Source organism: Glycine soja, chromosome 6 (genome assembly GCF_004193775.1).
Source record: "Glycine soja cultivar W05 chromosome 6, ASM419377v2, whole genome shotgun sequence".
Taxonomy (NCBI): Eukaryota; Viridiplantae; Streptophyta; class Magnoliopsida; order Fabales; family Fabaceae; genus Glycine; species Glycine soja.
Window position 1 is genome coordinate 16126278 of NC_041007.1, and position 20142 is coordinate 16146419.

At 27.2% G+C, this 20142-nt stretch overlaps 2 protein-coding genes across 2 annotated transcripts; one reads left to right on the top strand and one right to left on the bottom strand.

Moving 5' to 3' along the window:
* Positions 1 to 1118: 1118 nt before the first annotated feature.
* LOC114416476 (uncharacterized protein At5g50100, chloroplastic-like) lies at positions 1119 to 4945 on the top strand. Its single transcript, XM_028381345.1, has 7 exons — positions 1119 to 1518; positions 1627 to 1734; positions 2368 to 2424; positions 2902 to 2967; positions 3113 to 3173; positions 3961 to 4004; positions 4490 to 4945. Exons 1-7 carry the CDS (start codon positions 1210 to 1212, stop codon positions 4526 to 4528), a joined length of 684 nt encoding a protein of 227 aa, XP_028237146.1. The 5' UTR covers positions 1119 to 1209; the 3' UTR covers positions 4529 to 4945.
* Positions 4946 to 11121: 6176 nt separating this feature from the next.
* On the bottom strand, positions 11122 to 12499 carry LOC114416477 (snakin-2-like). The gene is made up of 4 exons (XM_028381347.1): positions 12329 to 12499; positions 12084 to 12158; positions 11795 to 11837; positions 11122 to 11574 (listed from the first exon to the last, which is right to left on the bottom strand). The coding sequence occupies exons 1-4, from the start codon at positions 12383 to 12385 to the stop codon at positions 11390 to 11392; spliced, it is 360 nt and encodes a 119-aa protein (XP_028237148.1). The 5' UTR covers positions 12386 to 12499; the 3' UTR covers positions 11122 to 11389.
* Positions 12500 to 20142: the final 7643 nt, after the last annotated feature.

A 20142-nucleotide genomic window follows, 5' to 3' on the forward strand; every position in this document is an offset into this window, starting at 1 on the left:
GGCATTATTGGGATTGATCAGGTGAGGATTGCGGAATAATTCCTCCATGAATGTTGTCTGTTTAGTGTCCCCCTCTTGAATGGAATTTAATGTATGTCTGAGGTATGACAATTAATGCCTCCATTGAATTTTGTCGTAACATTGTCAACATATGTCTGGTGGTGGCGGAGGATGAGATTTTCAACATTGTCTGGTGATATGTTGTCATTCTCGGGACCTACACTGCAGAGAAAGAGAGAAGAGTGAAGAGTGTTATTTTTTTGTTTGACTCTGAAAAAAAATTAAGATACAACACATGGCATGATTGGAGCCGTTTATATGATCCTACGCATGAAAATGTTTCAACTACACATCCGGTTCCCGTCAAGAATGGGAGAGGATCCGTATGCGATGAACTGAACTTGAATTGATTTATTTAATATAGTGAGAGAGAAAAAAGTTAAACCAATCAAAATGGTTGATTGCTTTAGTTTTATATTTCCTTTTTACAAATTAACCCTATTGTTAACAGATTAATTTGGTTAATGAATATTTTATTTCTTTTTTATTCTCTTTAATTTCAATCAAACAATTTTATTTTTTACTTTTTTTCTATTCTGTCTCATTTATTTTTCATTTCTCACATCAAACAGAGGATTAGTCTAAAAAAATATTAAATAATGCTTGATTTTATTGGAACTAATTCTTAATTTCATGACCGGAATATTCACATGAATTAATTGAAAAATGTGTAAGATTGGTTAGATTGGATTAATTTACTTGACTTTCTTAATTGTCTTTTTATGAATTTGACTAACCTAATTCTTTATTTATTTTGCGAAGAAAGAAGTATTATTGTATCCGTGTGTGTATATATAAAATAAAGTCATTCAATCGGTCCTAAATTACACAAGATACATGTCAAATATGCAAATGAAGTAACTCTTTGATCTGAAAAAAAAAAAAAAAAAACAATCCAGTTTTCCCTTGTGAAAAAAGAGCTCCAAATAGCTTCAGGTTGAAGCAAAAAAAAAATTGAAGAAAAGGTTGAAGCTAAACATAAACCTCAAATGGTGTACGTCATTAACATGGGTGACCCCGAAGTTGCCACGTACTCCAAGCGTGTGCGGTTAACAACGTACGAGAGTATCGAATCTGCCTCTGCTTTCTTTCAATTTCAACAGAACCCATCACACACACACAGACCCCATCAACCAAAAACAAAGAACAATGATTCTGAGATTTGCAGCAGCTGCAGCTTCTGCTTCTGCTTCTGTCTCACGCATATCAAAACCCCATAACCCACCATTCCTTTCACTTCCACACCCCAACACTCTCAAATTCCATAACCAACCTTCTCATAATCCACGCAACAACGTTCTTCTGCCACTTCCCTCACGGTCTCAACGCTGCTACATTCGAGCCATAAGTGACGCAACTGTGGAACCTGAAATTTCTAAGAAAGAACAAAACGAGTCACCTAAAGATTGGAAGATTAAAATGCTCTATGACGGAGATTGCCCCCTCTGCATGCGCGAGGTTCTCCTTTATAGTTTATAACATGTGTTGTTTGTTGCGCATAATTCTTCTCTTTTGAGTTTTGAATTTTGATTGAGTGTTTAATTTGCATGTTGTTGTTGTAATCAGGTGAATATGCTAAGAGAGAGGAATAAGAGTTACGGCACAATCAAGTTCGTTGATATAGGTTCTGATGATTACTCTCCCGAGGAGAATCAAGGCCTTGACTACGAAACTGTTAGTCTTCGCTCTATATATGGTCTATGCCAATTATCACTTCTCATGTTTAATTTTCTTATGTTTTTATTAAGTTGCATCATTCATAAATTGTTTTTAGTTAACAAGTTTAACAATTAGTGTAAAAGTTTACATAAATTATATTTAGTTATCCGCAAACTAGTTTGTCACTACCAAGAGTCTAGCTCAGTTGGTTGCGTGAGTTGTTATAAAATAGATGTTTGTCTTTGAATCCCACAGAATAAATAAAAAACTGGTTTGTGACTGAAGTGTAAACTACTCTCACGGTTTATTGAGTGAAGACAAGCCTTGCTGAACTCGATATTTATATATATATATATATATATATATATATATATATATATATATATATATATATATATATATATATTTTATATATTTTTGGGTTTTGCAGTTCAATTACTAGACTTTTGTTTCATTCACTAAATTTTTTAACAACTTCGTACTAAATTGGTTGTTTTATTTGAAGATTCTTATTATATGAAGGCTCACGGGTTATTTGCTAATTGATAGATGTTATATGGTGCATAGATATGTGAGGTTTCAATCATCTCTTGCAGGTGTGAAGCGATATAATATAATGAGTTAATGACTGTTTGTTTCTGCTTTTAGGTTATGGGAAGAATTCATGCTATTCTCTCAGATGGATCTGTGGTTACAGATGTTGAAGTATGGCTTCTTTTCTGATCTTCATTTCTAACCTAGGAGAATTCTTGCCACTTCTCTGCATCCTGGTTCAATAATAATGCTTCTGAATACTCAAATGAATTTTAAGTTCAGAAATTAGAACATTACTAACAGTTATTGTTGCTCTCACAGTTCATTCTCTATATGCATTATAGTGTACTCCTTGTAAGACTTAAATATCAATATGCAGTTTCAACATAAATAATATATCCTGCTGCTGAATTATGAAATTTGTGTACCACCAATGATTGATTACCTTCATTCAATAAGAAAAAGATGTCCCAAAATGCAGAGGACTATTAGGGGATATATGGTAGTGAAATATAAATCTATTTTTGTTGAGTGAAATTTGTTACTTGTTCCACATTTCATTATGAAAATCTATTTTTACTTTTCTTTGCAATAAAGTTTTATATATTTATATATGTATGTGTTTAACGGTGGTGGTGCATTCTGCAGGCATTTAGGAGATTATACGAACATGTTGGTCTTGGTTGGGTTTATGCCATTACAAAATATGAACCAGTAAGTCTTCCTATCATACTTTAGAAGGACTTGTTAAGTTGTTGTTCATCCAACATGCAGAAATCCTTTCTTTATTGCTCACTGAAGAGAAAGATTATTTATCTCTTTATATATTACATTAACGGAGAGAAAAAAATATTTGCAGATTGCAAAAATTGCTGATTCCATATATGGTGTTTGGGCTAAATACCGTCTTCAAATTACAGGTAAAAGCAATGCACATTAAAAAAATTGCACCAAAAATTTCCTTGTAGCTATATAGTCATTGTGATAGACTCAAGAATCAGACACACAAATGAAAGGAAAAAAACTGTCGTATTATTATTCATAGAACTCGATTCTGCCAAACCCCTAAAACAGGATTTTACTCAAAAGGGAAAAATACAACCTGAACCACGATAGAAACGCACAGAACCTCACTCCCTCACACTAAGAGCTACACCTCTCAGTTACAATTTTCTCAACAAACTCGATGTTGCCCTTCATGATCCCCATGCAGTCTCTTACAATATAAGTATATATAACCTTCCCTCCTCCATCCTATGTAGCAATTTAGAATTAGAAACCACATCTTAATTAGCATATGTCAGGGTTGGGCTTTCTTCTAGGTTTTCAAGTCCAACTTCCTCATTCTGGACTTTTGGTCCATCAGATTGTTCTATGGCTACATGTAATACCATATATAGATTTTTCCTTTAGCTGGGCTGATGCACTTGTCTAATATTTATTTAGTTGGAATAATGTAGTCAGGTTATAAGCCTGAGAAGCTTAGAATTATTGTGATAGGACATCCTCTAATCACTCTTGATGACAAAAGCAATCCATCAATGAGCAAGACTATCACTTTTAGTTGCATTTTTCATCTCTAACTATTTATGTGGTATGGTAAAAATTTCCACCGCCTGATAGCAAGACGTACCTCTATAAGCTAACCAGTATCGTTATGCTAAGATTCTGTCAACTTATATGTTAATTGTCCATTTTTGGTTCCAGGACGGCCTCCTATAGAAGAAATATTGGAAACTCGAAAGAAGAAGGTAGACATACTCAACACATAAAGTGTCATGTTAAATTCAGCAAGAATGTGTCTGCAGAATAGTCTGAATTTTGAAACAATGGAATTCCTCATCATCATGAAAATTTGAACAATTGAGATTAAATTATGATCCATTGTCTTGGTTTGTAGTCTGTATCCCTTTTATTTTAGGTATACCTGAACTTATGTTGCAAAAATTAAAGACACATAATTTTGCCTGTGCTATTTATAATGAACAAAATAGCACTTAATGCATAACTTAGTTGAGGAGAAGTATATATGATGCTTCATACCAACAAAACAAAATGCTAAAATATGGTATACATTGATCAGAATGTTAGAGAGTTCTTCAATAGTTTGTTTGACTTTTACGTATTTGTTCTGGCCCCGTGGCTTTTCTGTCCAATAGTATAACTTTAATATGCTTGATAATATCAGTTTGTAATGCTTAGTGTTTATCTGATATTTTGTTTTCTGTCTTTGTAGGGTGAAGTATGCAAAGACAGCAATGCTTGCAAGATGTAAATTTCCTTAATATCTGACTCCAAAAGGCTCGTTATGAGATTTGTTTCCATATTTGATCCCCATCCTTTGAAGCAGGTCTTTTATGGTCTCATTTACAAAAAGAATCCAACATAGATTAGTGTCACATTTTACGTCTTTGTCCGTAATAGCATATGCATTTGATTACCGTTTTCCAATTTTGCTGCAATGCATCTGGCATAAAAATGTGTGTAAATAAAATATATTTGTATTTAACCCTGTAGTCTCCATGAAGTCTTAGCTGACCCTTCAAGATTGTACAAGTTACATGACACCAGCATCTGCTGAATTACCAGCATTTATGCTTTGGTACTTATCACAACTGAGATGGCAGGGACATATTAAGAAGCTTATTTTACAAATACATATATTTAAACATACAAATTCATATTTTGTGCATTCATTTACCTAATGAGGGTGGCAGGTACTGTTGTAATGTTGGAAATTCCCTTACCTCTGCTGGTTGAATCAATTATATTTAGTTATTTACCTATACCCGTCATCAAAATCTTAATAAACTCAGCTGATATTTCTTTGAACTTCCCACCTAGACTAGCCAGCTCTTGCAGTACTTTCACTCCACTTAGAGGCATTCCTCTAGATCTCTTCGGTTTTTCCTCCATCCATAATCTCTTAGTTAGCACCAACTCACCACCAAAACCTCATCACCTGGTTCACTTTGTAACCCTTCTAGACTCCTTCACAACCCCTCCCCTTACCCCTCAATTCCTCTGGTTTGTTTAACTGTGTTAATTCCCATGCCTCCAAATGATACATGTAGTGAAGTCTGTAGCGATGTTAAGTATTTTTTCGCTTACTTCTTTCCAGAAGTTGGCTCCATGAGATGTGTCACCTGAGGTTGGTTGGTACAGGAAAGCAGATTAAAGTATGAATGAAACCATTGGCCAAACTGTAATGAGTGGCCATAGACTTTCCAAGGCCTTCAATAGATACCAACTATAGGAATTCATTTCATTGAATTGGATTGACCCGATAATCCCGACAATCCAAATCAAACTAGAACAATTAAATTGGTTCGGATTCACTCGGTTGATTGATTATTTTTTACTTCAAATATGATATATGAACTAAACTATTTTACAATCTTGACTTGGTGTGAAAAAATTAGTAAGCTCTCTAAATCATTCTCTCTCTTTTTTCACGGGAAACTGAACTAGTCACCAAATTTATCTCTTTGAACTTGTCATATTCTATATGAATCAACAAAGATATATCACTTTTAGACTATTGAATTGCTTAGCTGCAAAAATCGTTGAGGTTGGACAGAAATGTAACACTCGGATAAGACTGCAACTGTGACAAAGGAAATAATGTGTACTCGTGATCGTTATCAAACTAAAGTGACTTTGAAGAACAAACAATTTGGATCAGTTATGTTCATTCATACTGCAGCATTGAAAGGTCAAGCATTCATGGTCCCTTGCCGCTGACATTTCCTATCATCTACACTACGGAAAGATTATAGTAAAAAAAACATGAAGATTAGAACACACCACACAACAAAGAAGAAACTTAACATATAAGCAAACGTGGTCAGCAATGGCGACAAGTTCCTCTGCCTCTGTTTGGAACCATCAATTTGCACAGGCACACTACAGTAATGAAAAATGTCGTTAGTTAGTGAATTCAAAACTTTATAAATGCAACGGTGCATAAATTCCGGTTGTTTTTAGAGAAACACATTATAGATATGCACAGGAAAACATTACTACCTCTTTCTTATACATTTTTTATTTTTTTTATTTAATTATTTAAATATCTATTTGTTAAAAATTAAATATTTAATAAATAATATTTTTTTATAAAATTATTTATTAATTTTACACGTAAAATTAAAATTGATTTTTATTTCAAATAATACAAGAAGAAAATACATTTGTTCACTGCTTATATATTTTTTTTCAAGTTTTGAAAGATTTTTTGGTCTCACAAATACAATTACATTTAAATAGGATTCACAATAAAAAAGGAAACAAACACATCAAATAAAATAATAATTAATTAAAATTCATCAAATTTTATAACAATTATATATAATATATATAAATATGTTTATAGTATAATGTTAATAATTAGATATATAAATAAATAAGACTTATAATAATACATAAAGCATAACTAGTGTAAATAATAACAATTGATGAAAAGATATAAAAATATTATTTTTATTAGATCTATTATTAATTAGTATATATATCTCTAGGATAGATTATAATTAGTAGTAATATATATTATTAAAAAGATTAATATTTTTTCAATATTAAAAAGATTATTATATGCATTAATTATCAGATTTATTAATATATTTTATTTTATAGGAAATAATATATATTATTTATGCTAGAAGTAGTATATTTATTATTAATTAGAATATATTATTAATTATAGTTATATATTAAAAAAATATTATTGCATAGATAATTAAAGCAATTTGAGGGAGGGGGGCTAAAGTCCCCATATCCCCAGATTTCATGGCTGGGGAGCCAAAATTAAGCATTCAAATTCAAAAAAAAAAAATATTTATAGAGGAGTATTTTTCAAAATGAATTGAGAATATTTAATAAACATATTTTTAAAGACCCAAAATTACAAATGATAACACATTTCACCAAGAACGTTAATAAATTCATAACAAAAATATGTTTTTATGCTAACCATATATTTTTTACAAAATTTATATTAAATTATATTATAAAAATATACCAAATTTGAATAAATTATGTTGCTCACTATCTTTTAGGAAAATAGTAGTTGACAATCATTAAAGAATAGTTAACTTTCAAATAGTTGAAAAATAGAAGAAGAAGAATATTTATTGTAATCAAAATTATACAACTTTGAAAGCAAATTATGACAAATTTTTAGTGCATTTAATTTGTTTTCCTAAGATTTATATTGAGCACGAGTTTATATCTTGAGATCGAAAATATAATAAAACAAGAGAAACAAAGATAATATAAAAAGGTTAAGTTGTAATTTTGGTACTCCACTATTTTTAAATTTGTGATTTTGATCCCTCAAATTTTATTATAACATTTGATCTTCTAGTTTTTAAACTTTGTAATTTTGGTGTTTGTGTTAATTTTTATGCATTGAATGTTATATTATTGTTGTTGACTTTGACTTGGCACGTTTAAGATGAGTTTATTAAAATAAAAACATGATTTTTGTTTAAATTTTGATAAATTAAGTCAAAATTAATTTTAAGAAAAAGTTAAAGGAATTCCAATATCATTTGCGACGTGGACAAGGAGAGTGCGACATCAAGGGTGGATCTGGCCCAAGCTAGGTGGCGGATTAATCCATGGAGAAAATGAAGGTTTTGGAAGCTTCATCAGCGGAAACAACAGAAAAAAAAAATGAAGAGGATAACAAATGGATGGATAAAGCTAAGTGAGGGAGGAAGAGTTCTCTTGATGTCGAATCTCTTCAATCCGAGAAGACCAAAACAGAAAGGGGGAAGAAGGGGCATGGAGTCTAGAAAATTTCTTTATTTTTTTATTAAATTTTTTACTTAATTTGATTAAAAATAACCAATAATCATATTTATATTTTAATAAATTCATCTTAAACATGTCAAGTCATCTAAATAGATAGTTAACATCAATAATATAACCGTCAAGACATAAAAATTAAAGAAAAACTAAAATTATAAAGTTTAAAAATTAGGAACAACAAATGTTATAATAAAATTTTTGAAGATCAAAATTATAAAAAAAAAATTAAAAAAATCAAAATTATAATTTAACCTATAAAAAATGGTTATAAAAAGATGAAATATTTGTTGATGTGTTTTAAAATTTAATTAAGTTGTTAATCTTTTATATAATGTTTGTAAGTTTAACCCATTGAGAAAGGTTAATAAAATCATTTAATTACAAACTATAATTATTTATAATTTTAAAAAAATAATAATAACAACATTATAAGAAAAATAAATAATACTCAAATATTTTATCCAAAAAAGCAAAAAAAATATAATTATCTATACAATAAATATTATAAAAAGAATAGAATATTTTATCAAACATTAAAAAGATAAATAACATAAAAATGATATTATTTACATATTTAATTGAATTTCCTAAATAAAAATAACTATTTAATATTAATCTCTTTAACATTACCTAATAATAAAAAAGCAAATTGAAAAAGATTAAAAGGAGGCAATGCCCCCTAGACATGCCGTAGGTCTGCCACCCTGAGATTAAAAAATATTTAATAGAATTAAAATTGGTGTATTTAGACTAAAATGTTTTTTTATTTAATATATTAATCTTTGATACATTGATCACTAATACTAGTGGTATTAAATAAGAATATATTTGAGGAAAAAAATTAATTAAATTTTTAAATTCTAAAATATTATATGTTTTGAAAAAAAAAGAATAAAAAGTTAAAATATAAAAAATATATATATATGAAAAGAAGATAGTAATATATACTGATCCAATGTCTCTATTTGATAATTGGAAAAAATGAGCTTACCTTTACAGATGTCATCAAAGCCCTTATTATAGCCTTTTCATCATTATTTTGTTCACAAATGACAAATCTGCACGGAAAGAGAAAATGTAATGGCCTCCAATTCCGAGCACAGCAATTAAAAATTTGTGATCAAGATGTTTTTAAACAGTTAAACCCCATCTCTTCTCCACTATAAAAAAAATAAAAGTAAAAAAGTGAAAAAGAGACATCCACACAATGCAACTGTACCTTTTTATCCGACAGTGGCAGGTAATTTGCATGTGCAAATTCAAATATTTAATGCCTCTATAATATTTTAAAGCAACTTTTAATCCTTAAAAATTATTGGAGATTTCACGTGGACTGATGCTAAGAATAAAATAATGTATATAAATAGGAAACAATTTTTATCTTACAAGGGAATTTTAAAATTAAATTAAATTTATAATTCATATTTTAAGATTTTAAAATAATATCATAATCTATTATAGACATATCGAATTACTTATCTATAGATATCTAATCTTACAAATTGTATAGAATATACTTTAAAAAAAAGTGTAATAAATCTTGATTATTAGTAATAAAAGTTTATTATTATTTTTTTCAAATATAAGTAAACTTAGATATATTTTATTTAATGGGATTCTCTCTAAAATACTCTTCATTAATAAGATTAAGAATTTTTTTATGTTTAATATCAAAGTTTCAACAAAAAATAATTTAAAAAAAAATATTTATTTTTTAATTAAAAATAACATTATTTAATGAAATTAATTAAGTTTTTAATAAGTATGAAATATGTTTTTTTATAATCAATATCAAAGAAAGCATTATTTAAATAATTAGCCATTGAGATTATAATTAATTTTACATTTTCTTAAATACGTGTTTGATTTTTGCTTAACTATAGATTTGAATCCTAATATAAGTGTGCTAATGCTTATTTATTAGAATTTATATTTGATGGTGTTGGACTTTGCCATGATTGGCCTATTTCTTAAATCCATCCCTCTGTTTATGTTGTAAAAACATTTTCTCTTTTACTTGTTAACCAGTGTCTTAACTTAACTGGTTAGCATTAGGCAAAAAACAATAGAGAAATTAATTAGAGAGTAGCATCCTAAACACTTAAAGTTTTCTCCCTTGCCTCTTCCACTACTCGAATATATGTGTGTGCATATTTATATGTTGCTGATAAAAAGTGACCAAGCATAATAAATTATCAATTAAAACAAATGATCATCTGTTTTCCCATCAGAGAGAAGCATCTTATTAAAATAAACGTCACAATCGGTGTTGTGCTGGTGCCAATGAGTCAAGGACCACAAAACAAATTACTCAAATTAAACTAGACTTACGAAAATAAACAAAACAGGAATCTGTGGTTATCGTTGGAGTTTAGACCATGGGGGGCTCCATGACCTTCAGTAGCACTCTTTGGTTCCAATCCTGTTATCCTCCTAAGCAGATTTCAGAAAAGTATTATAAATGTTAAACTATTTATTTGGCTCTTTACAATTGTCTTTGTTTTCAATACAAGTCTTTTCATAAAAAAAATTTAGAAGTTTTTAGTTCTTGAACTGTTTTTTTGTAAAAAAAATAAAATGACTTTACATTGTCAGAAAGTATTCTCTAATTGGACTTAGAAAAAAAAAATACATTTGTGGTTTTATAAAAACTACTAATATATAATTAACCTTTTATTTCCCATTTCTTATATTTCTATTTTTTAGCAACGAAACAACACAAGAAAGGGCTGCTCAGCTTTGTACGGAACTATCTTTATTTTTATCTAACCCAAAAAAGTTGAATAATTATTTATTTAAATTCATATTTGTTTATATATAAAAAATTCATAATTGACTTAATTAAGACCAAAAATTACAAGACAAGATTCAATCAATCCTATTTATTAATAATATGTATATCAAAATTGAATTCAAAATTAGTGGAATTAACGTTGACCTTGGTTGAATTAGTGAAATTAGTGGGACACAACGAGTCATTTAACTCCCTAATTTATGACATAAGCTCACACTTACGGCTAAATTAAGACCAGATTTGGAAGAATTAGGAACCAGAACTGAAGTGGGAAATAAAAAGGTACAGTGATGTACTACATTTTATATTAACGCAAACAAAGGCACAAAGTTTACATGACTAGCTCATCACATCAATCATACAGGCACACCCTAAATAAAAACACTAACAGTCAATTAATATAGCCATAGTAGTGCACACAAATCCATCGCTATAGTAAACAGAATTGCACCCCACATAGGAGTACACTTAAACTTTGATGCATAATGAACGAAGCACAAATTGGCCAATCTAATGAAGCTTTTTGTTTCTCTAAGGGCACTTGGTCTTGTTGCCATGGGTGGTCATATCAGTGTAGCAGGTTCCACATAGTTCCCTATTTCCAGATGTACCAGGTGGGACACACTTGCACCTCACACAGCACGTGCCACACGCCCTAGTGCACAAGTTGGGCCTCGAATGTGCACTGCACCTCGTCTTGCACAACCCACCACAATCTGAAAAAGTCATGAAATATTCAAAGTTTATTTCTTTCCCCTCATTTCATTATTGCAATGTGACCAATAAATGAATAATGAATGAAAAGTAAGTACTACAGTATAAGGTAAATGTCCCAACTCCCTGTGAAAAATTATTTGCCCTTGGCTTGACAATTTAAAGGCTATTTTAAGAACCAATAATTTTGTTATTGAGTAAAGATTATTGACGAATTATTACCCATATCTTGCATTAGCCTTCTGTTCGCGTCTCTCACGATAAGCTGGAGAAAATTCAAACAAGAGTTACCATTAATTTATAGTCACTTTGAGATAATAACAAGTAATGTTGAATACATTTTTATTCTTAAAAGTAGACTAAAATATAGAGATTGGAAGTAAATATTTTTTTATAAAGCTTAAAATAAAAAAAGAACCATGTTTTTAAGGGAAGAAACAAGTTAAGAGTAAGAAATTTACAAAACATAAAATAGACAATGATGCTATAATTTATTTTTTTTAAAACATACTGGCTCGTTATCGGGAAACTGCAATTCTTCTTCTGCTTCCAGTATTTCTTCTTCTATCTTTGGATCAGATGAAACCTGCATCATGAGAAACCACCAAAAGATGAAAACTTAGGATAAAAATAGATGTAAATAAAATGACTCTCAGCTTCAAGTGACTGAAGCTGCTAAATGCATAACAAAATTCTATATATGAACTATTTTATTAATTAATATCTGCAAGATAACACTGGTGTTAGTGTGTATACCTTAACAAGGCACAACATCAGCAACATCCCCAACACAAGAAGTACGCGTAGCGCCATAGCAGCAGTGACTCAGAATCTATAGGCAAATTAAAATGGTTTGATTAATTTGAAGGTTTAAACTTCAAATCTCTACCAAGATAGGTCAGTGACCAAATACACTTCACAGTTCACACATTACTAGCATAGTAGCATTATATAGACGAAATAAAATGCAGCATTGGGATATTTTCAGTGAAATTACCAAAATATCTAACGTTAATGGCTGAAATTTTCTTTTTCCATATAAATTATATGACATGCGTATATAAGATTTGCAAAATATGAGGTATCATTTTGGAAGAATGGCGATAACGAAAAATTTATCATAGTAAAATAATAAATACTACTAACTAATTTAAAATTTTAGTTGTTAACTTTTAAATTTTTAATAATTACTATTTTTAATAAATACCTAAATTAAAATTTTAGTTGTTAACTTCCAAATTTTAAATAATGATGTTATATAATCTTATAATCTTAAAATTTTAAAAATGTGATTTTTTATTTTGTTTTAAGAAATGGCAGAGACATCCGTGTTAGGTGATCAGTGTCAGGTATAGTGGGAGTGGGATGGGGTAACATTGTTTGCATAAAAAAAAATTAGGTTAAATTATAATTTTTGTTTTTCTTATAATTCTTAATTTATGATTTTTATTTTATTTTATTTTCCGTGTTTTATAGATTTGAATTACTCAAAAATTAGATTAGGCATTAAAAAGAAATTTAAGAAGAAAAATAATAAACCCTTAATTTTTTTTATATATAACATACTTATTTTTTTAAGTAACATTTTAAGTTTAAAATTATTGAAAAAAGTTACTAAAAATCTGTGCTGCAAAATTTTCTCACAAAGGTGTCACTTTACCTTTAAATGAAACTAGAAGGAAAATTAATTGTCAGATAAAATCTCACACAAGAAATACATAATATTATATAGTTAGTTTGCGTCATTATAATTATGTATAAAAAAATTTCAAAATAATTATTATTTTAATTTTTTAATATAATATTAATTATTTTTTACTTATATTTCTTATAATATGAATGATTGACAACAAAATCTATAAATGAGATAATGATGATATAAGATTATTTTATAAAATTATTTTTTATATATATGTATTATTTTTTTCTTAATTTGTACTACTATTTTGAGATTGAAAGAATAATATATATATATATATATATATATATATATATATATATATATATAAGAATGATCAAACTACACTTTATAATCTTGATCGAATATTCTATTATTATATAATTTTTAATTGAATAATATTTTTTAAAAAACTCAATATAAATTTTTCATACTAAAATATAAATTATTTAATTACTTTTTTATTGTAATTTAATTTTTGACACAATTAATCTTTGTAATATGTTGATATAATTTAGTGATTAGATAAATAAAAATTATATTTTATATTAAATTATAGAATAATAAAATAATTGTTTAAATTATATCAGTCTAATTTAATCCTTAGTATTTATATATATTCTACCTGGTCTTAGATATAAGAAGAAGAAATCTTATCTTTTTTCTCTCAAATATAAAAAATTTAAATTTAAATTATTTTATTTAATGTTATTATTTTTAAAATATTATTTATTTAATTGATATATTATTTCAATAATTCTTTTATATTCTTAATATCAACTTTCAATTAACGATAAAATTGAATGTTAATATGACATGTTTTTAAAAAAAAAAAATTGAGACGAAGAATATATATATATATATTACGCGTAAAATAGTTTGTAGTATTGAATGAAAAAAATGTGAAGAATTGTAAGATGTTGACGTTGATATTAAGTGGATGGCATTAATTGCGACAGCTGGAAGAAGGCTGGAGGAGTACTATTTACTCAACCCCAATCCATAATATCGCATTACACAGAAAAAGAGCAGACCCATTCTGACTCACACCATTACTATTCAAATGAAGAAACCCAGACACTAGTACCAGTACTCAACATTAGATTATAGTAGGACCACGCTCTTATCACTATTAAGCTTCTTTTACTTAATAGATTAACAATTTAAATATATCATTTTTTTATTTAAATTGTATGCATATTCTTTTTTTCCCATACTTATACAAATTCTTTATATCATAAAATTCATCATGTGTTATATTTTTTTTAGCAAATTTTCTTTCAATATATGTAATCAAACAATCTATTAGAAATGTACCTTTTATTTTATTTTCAAGTCTATTTTTGACAATTATCATAACTAAATATAATCTCTTAATTGTGACAATTGAAAAAAATAATTAAAAAAATTCTAAACTAAACACCATATACATGTTGAATGTATGTAAAAAAATATATATGTTCTAATTTCTAACCATTAAAACAATTATCTACAAGACCATATAATAACAACAACAACAAATCATGAATTTTGAATGTAAAATAATTTCTAAACTAAAATAAAGAGATTCATTAACATGTTTTATCTTAAATTATTTTTTATCATCTTAATAGAAAATAAACAGTGGCAAGAGAATTAGGAAAAAAAAATTAATATTACCTTGTTTCCCTTCCAAACAAAAGATTTTACATATAGGTGCTCACAACATTAAATATGAGACAAATTCAACCAAAATTTAAGAATAGAAAAAGAAGAAAAATTGATAAGTACAATATGAAATCTGAAAAAAAAAAGTCTCAAACTTTGTAGTTTGCCTAAAGAAATTGCAGCAAAGTAATGACATAACAAAGTTAGAAGTATCAGGTATTAGCGTACGTGAAGAAATTGACAAAGCAAGGGTGTGAAATTTACAAGATTATATAATATTTTTAAAATAATAATATATTTTAAAGATAATAATATTTTCTTTAAATAAATATAATATCAAATCATTTTCGTATGTCCCTTTTAAAAAAGAAATACAATATCTTTTCTATATATATATATATATTATAATTATAATTAATATCAATATAATATAATTATATCATATATGTGTTAGATCATCCCCGTAAGTTCGTCCCTGTATATAATTATATATATAAATTCTGATGTAAATTTTTATAATTACGAATTTACGATGATATAGAAAAAATAATTAAAATAAAATCTAGCATTATTTATTAAACGATTTCTTATACAAGTATTTAATAATAGTATAATATCTCATGGTACCTATAAACAAGGAGGCGAATTAAAATTAAAATGAAAATTGAAAAGACAGATAATGTGGACATTGGTGTCAGTGATAACAATGAAAGCAGGTGAGTTGTGAATCATAATGATTTCATAGGGCATGGAGTACCTTCCGTACTCGGTCGCGCAATAAAACGACAAATCCATTACTGCTCGTAATTCGTAAAGCGTGTTACTATTATTCTAAAACAAATGTTAATTTTTTTAAAGACAAAACAAAGCTTAATTAGTGTGTTTAGAGAATCGATTGATTAAAAAAATTAAAAGATTTAATTTTATTAAAATACATAAAATTAATTTATTTCAATTATGGTGGGTTCCACTTGCTACCAAAATGGTTTTTTGGCTTAGTTGGCGTTCTGAAGTTATCAAAGAATCAGCCTTCCAGCTGGCACTTACGTCACCTCTGCCAGTTGGTATAATTGGGATTTACAATTTGTTTTATATTTTTCATTATAAATACGGAAATTTAAGCATCTAAATAAAATAATACTTCTTTTGAGTATAAAAAAATCTCAAAATAATTACTTTCTTATGTCTTTATACAAGAAAAAAATAATTCATCAATACTAGTATAAACATATAAGTTAGTGAATTTAATTAATAATATTATAAATTTAAATTTTATTTTAAAATACTTAATATGTTTTTAAGTTATTTTTTAACCCTTTAAATTTAAAGTTATTTTTTTTAATTCTTGAAATTTATAAAATATTTTTTTAATCTTCTACACATGCAAACCAAACATATAAAATATACTTATAATTTGTGATAACATTTGACGATCATAGTTTAATTTTTTTATTTTATATTTTAAAGTATGTTTCTTATAATTAAAAACTGTCATAATCAAGTTGGTAAAAAAATAAAAATCCATTAATTGCTTTAAAAGCTTTTATTTTTATTTTTTTATTGACATGATTTTGACAATTTCAAATCGCCAAACAATCATACTTATTATAAAATAGAAAATCAAATTCTCCCGATAAAAAAAATTAAAAAAATACAAATATCTTATTTTTTATTTGATTTCACATTTTGTAAAATAACTAAAAATAACATTTTGTGAATTTGAGGACTAAAAAAATAACTTCAACTTTGAAAGAAAAAAAAAACTCACATTAGAGATTAAAATTATATTTAAGCCTTTAAAAAATACTCATAAAAAATAGTAAAAATATTTAATGATATTGTACATAATTCAAAGGATTACATTTTATCCACCAATAAGTATGTTTGTATTATTAATAGATAAATAAATATATTTACTCACATAGAGAGTGAATGAATATCATTTAGAATAAGTTAAGAATGTAAAAGAAGTGTTTTCATATTTCTTATAATTAGTATCAAACAATATATTCATTTGTTTCTTATTAAAATTATTAGAGAGAGTATTATTTTTAGTTTTTTAATATAATATTAATTATTTTTTTTTACTTATATTTATATTATTAATAAAGAAAATATCCATTTTTGGTGTCCACAAATTTTAGATAATTTTATCATTTATCAGTTTTCAAACTTATACTACTCCTAATAACTGCTAACTACTCTCATGTTTGTTAATCACTTTTTTTTTTTTGGTTAACTTCTAAATGTTTTATTTTTATTTTTATTTAAAATATGTAAAGAGTCACGAAGTGCATCTCTCTCCCTAATGATGGGTAAAATAATTAAAAATAATCAATAATGATAAGGTTTTTTTATTGGTAAAAAAAATGATAAAATTATTTTTATAAAATATTATTTTCTCTTATCCATTTATTGATTGTCTTTATCCATGTAAAACAATCTAAAATCATACTAATAATAATGAGACACAGGGAGTAATAGTATTAATTATTTTTCTATAATATATGTTAGATTTTTAAAATCTGAATAATGATATGAGAATTTGATTATTTATTTTATTTTTTCATAAACATGAATTATTGAATTATTAAGCAAGTAATAAAATATATATTTTTCTATAAATTTAATTTTTTCTATAAAAATAATTGTTATAAAATATGTGAGGAGATATACACCAACTCACACATTATACTCAACTAATTGAGCTCAACTAATAAAGTAGATAAATAAGTTAAATAAAATTATAAAGTAATTTAAATTGCCTTTATTTATTTAACTAATCAATCATTACATTTTATTTATATCGATATTTCAAAATTGTTTTTAGTATATTAGCTTTTCGTTTCAAAGGTTTTATTTTTTTATTATGTTCATTATACAATGCAATAATAGTTTTAACATATGCAAAATGTTGATTATTTTTATTATTATAAATATACCTATGTGGATAATTTAGGTAACATGAAGACCCTTCTTAGGAAGAGCTCGAGTTGGTGGAATGGATCATGTGAGTAATGTTGTTTTTTTTCTTCTTCTTCTTTTTTCATCCGTATTATTACATTTCTTTTAAACTCTTTTATAATAAAATAAATTATTATTAATTTTTCAAATTATAATACAAAAATAATATAATAATTTAGCTTAATTACTATTTTGATCCTCTAATTTGTTTTTTAAATTCAATTTCATCATCTTATTATTAAAAGGTTTAATAGGTCCTTTAATTTTTAAAAATATTCTAATTACGTTCTTTTATTTTTTTCAAATTTTTATTAGGTCTCTTATTTTTTAAAATGAAAACAAGAAATGAAAACAGAAAATGAAAATGCAAACCACACACACCCTTACTGATCCATGTTTTTATGGCAAGACTCAAATCACAAAATTTGTCAAAATTCCTATCGAATATATGCTTGCAAGGAATGTATCTTGCACATTAGTCATTACCAATTTCAGTAAAATTATCATAAAAAATAAGATATATTATAAGTCAAATCTTACCTAATTTTTTCAACATTTTTTTTTGTTTCTCATTCTTGAACTTGTGGTTGAAATTGCTTGCGATATGTCACACGCAGTAAACATGATAAGCATGGGGAGGTTGCCACCCAAGTGCTTCATTAGCAACGACTGACTTTATACTTGCATGACTATCAGAAATGAAACGTATACCATCTTTATCTGTGACATGTTCACACAATACATTGTACTTAGGTAATTTGAGCAAAGGGTTGCTCTAACTGACATGTCACAACATCTTTTCAGTTGGTCACGCGGTGTCCGAAGCAGTCAACACTATCATAGCCTGTCCAAAAGTGATTGCGCCACTACATGTGTAGCAACCCATTGCGCAAAACTTTTGGCACAACAAATCAATGTCACTTGTCAGCTCCCCGTTAAATTGCGCATCTGCCTTTGGCGCAATACAAATAAAAACAAACAGATCCCCCGGTAAATAGTTTCAAAACAACTCTCTTTTGATAAATAGTTTCTAAAAAGACCCTAGACTGGTGCTTTTGCCGCTTAGCTAATCTGTCATTGGAACAAAAAGGTTCTTTTGTAAAAATATATAAGAAAAATAAGATTTTAAGTTGGTATTTGCTTAAAATTTTTCTCGTAATAGATCATATCTTTAATTTTATCCATAAAGTTAATAATAAATATTTTTTAAATTTATTATTTATTAAATAATTATTTATTAGAAATTAAATATTTAAATAATTATGTAAAAAAAAATTTAGCCTTCCTTTTGATATATTCCTAAATCCGTTCCTTCTTTTAATCCCTGTTGTACCATATGTCAAGCATCCTGCACCTATATTCATTTTTAATTTTTTATGCAACAAATTAGGGGTGAAAGGTTTATGCTTAAAAAATTAATCACTTCTAGTTCTACCCTTCCAAAAATGTAAACCATTATTTATCGTCCAAAATCTTCTTCACTTGTTAGATGTAATCCAAGTGGGGAGGGAGACCAAACGAGATGGGACAAAGGGCATGTAATGTAAGTAGCAAATGCTCTGCAGTTTCTGCTTCTGTCTCACTTAAAAGAGTACTCTTGGCAAATGTGAAATGTATAATGTCCCTTACCCATTATTATGTTTTGTAATTTCAGTATCATCTAGTTAGAGTTAGTTAGAGAGTTTGTTTGTTGCTATATAAGTCTTCACCCTTTGTATAGTTAACTCTTAATAATAATAATAATAATAATAATCTCAGTTTCTTTGTGTGTTACATTTTATCTGGTTTCTAAAACATAGTTACCAAAATCTTCCAAAACTTGTTCCACTTCTATTTATCCCGAAGAACAATAGCTTGGGACTTGATTTCCTCCTCAAGCAGGACAATATTATAAGATTTGACAAAATAATATTCCCATCCTTTGTCCTCTGGCTGAAGAAAGTTTAAGAGAAGTGTTTTTTATTTGGTCTGCTTCATACGAGACAAAATTTAAATCAATAACATCTTTCTTCTGGCTATGTAAATGTAATGCAAGTTTCATCAACAACAAAGTCTACAAAACTTAAAATATGGATTAGCTGGAAGCTACCGGTCCTCTAATATTTTTTTTGGTACCATTTCCAATCATCCATCCAGAGCCTTTAAAAATAATGTTATTTGCCCCCACAATGCTTTTCTATGCATAACTAGGTTGGAAAACCTAGCTACTTTGGCCTTAAGAAGGTCTCCTCTATGGAATAATCAAGATTTAATTTTTTTTCATGTTATTGAATCTTCATTT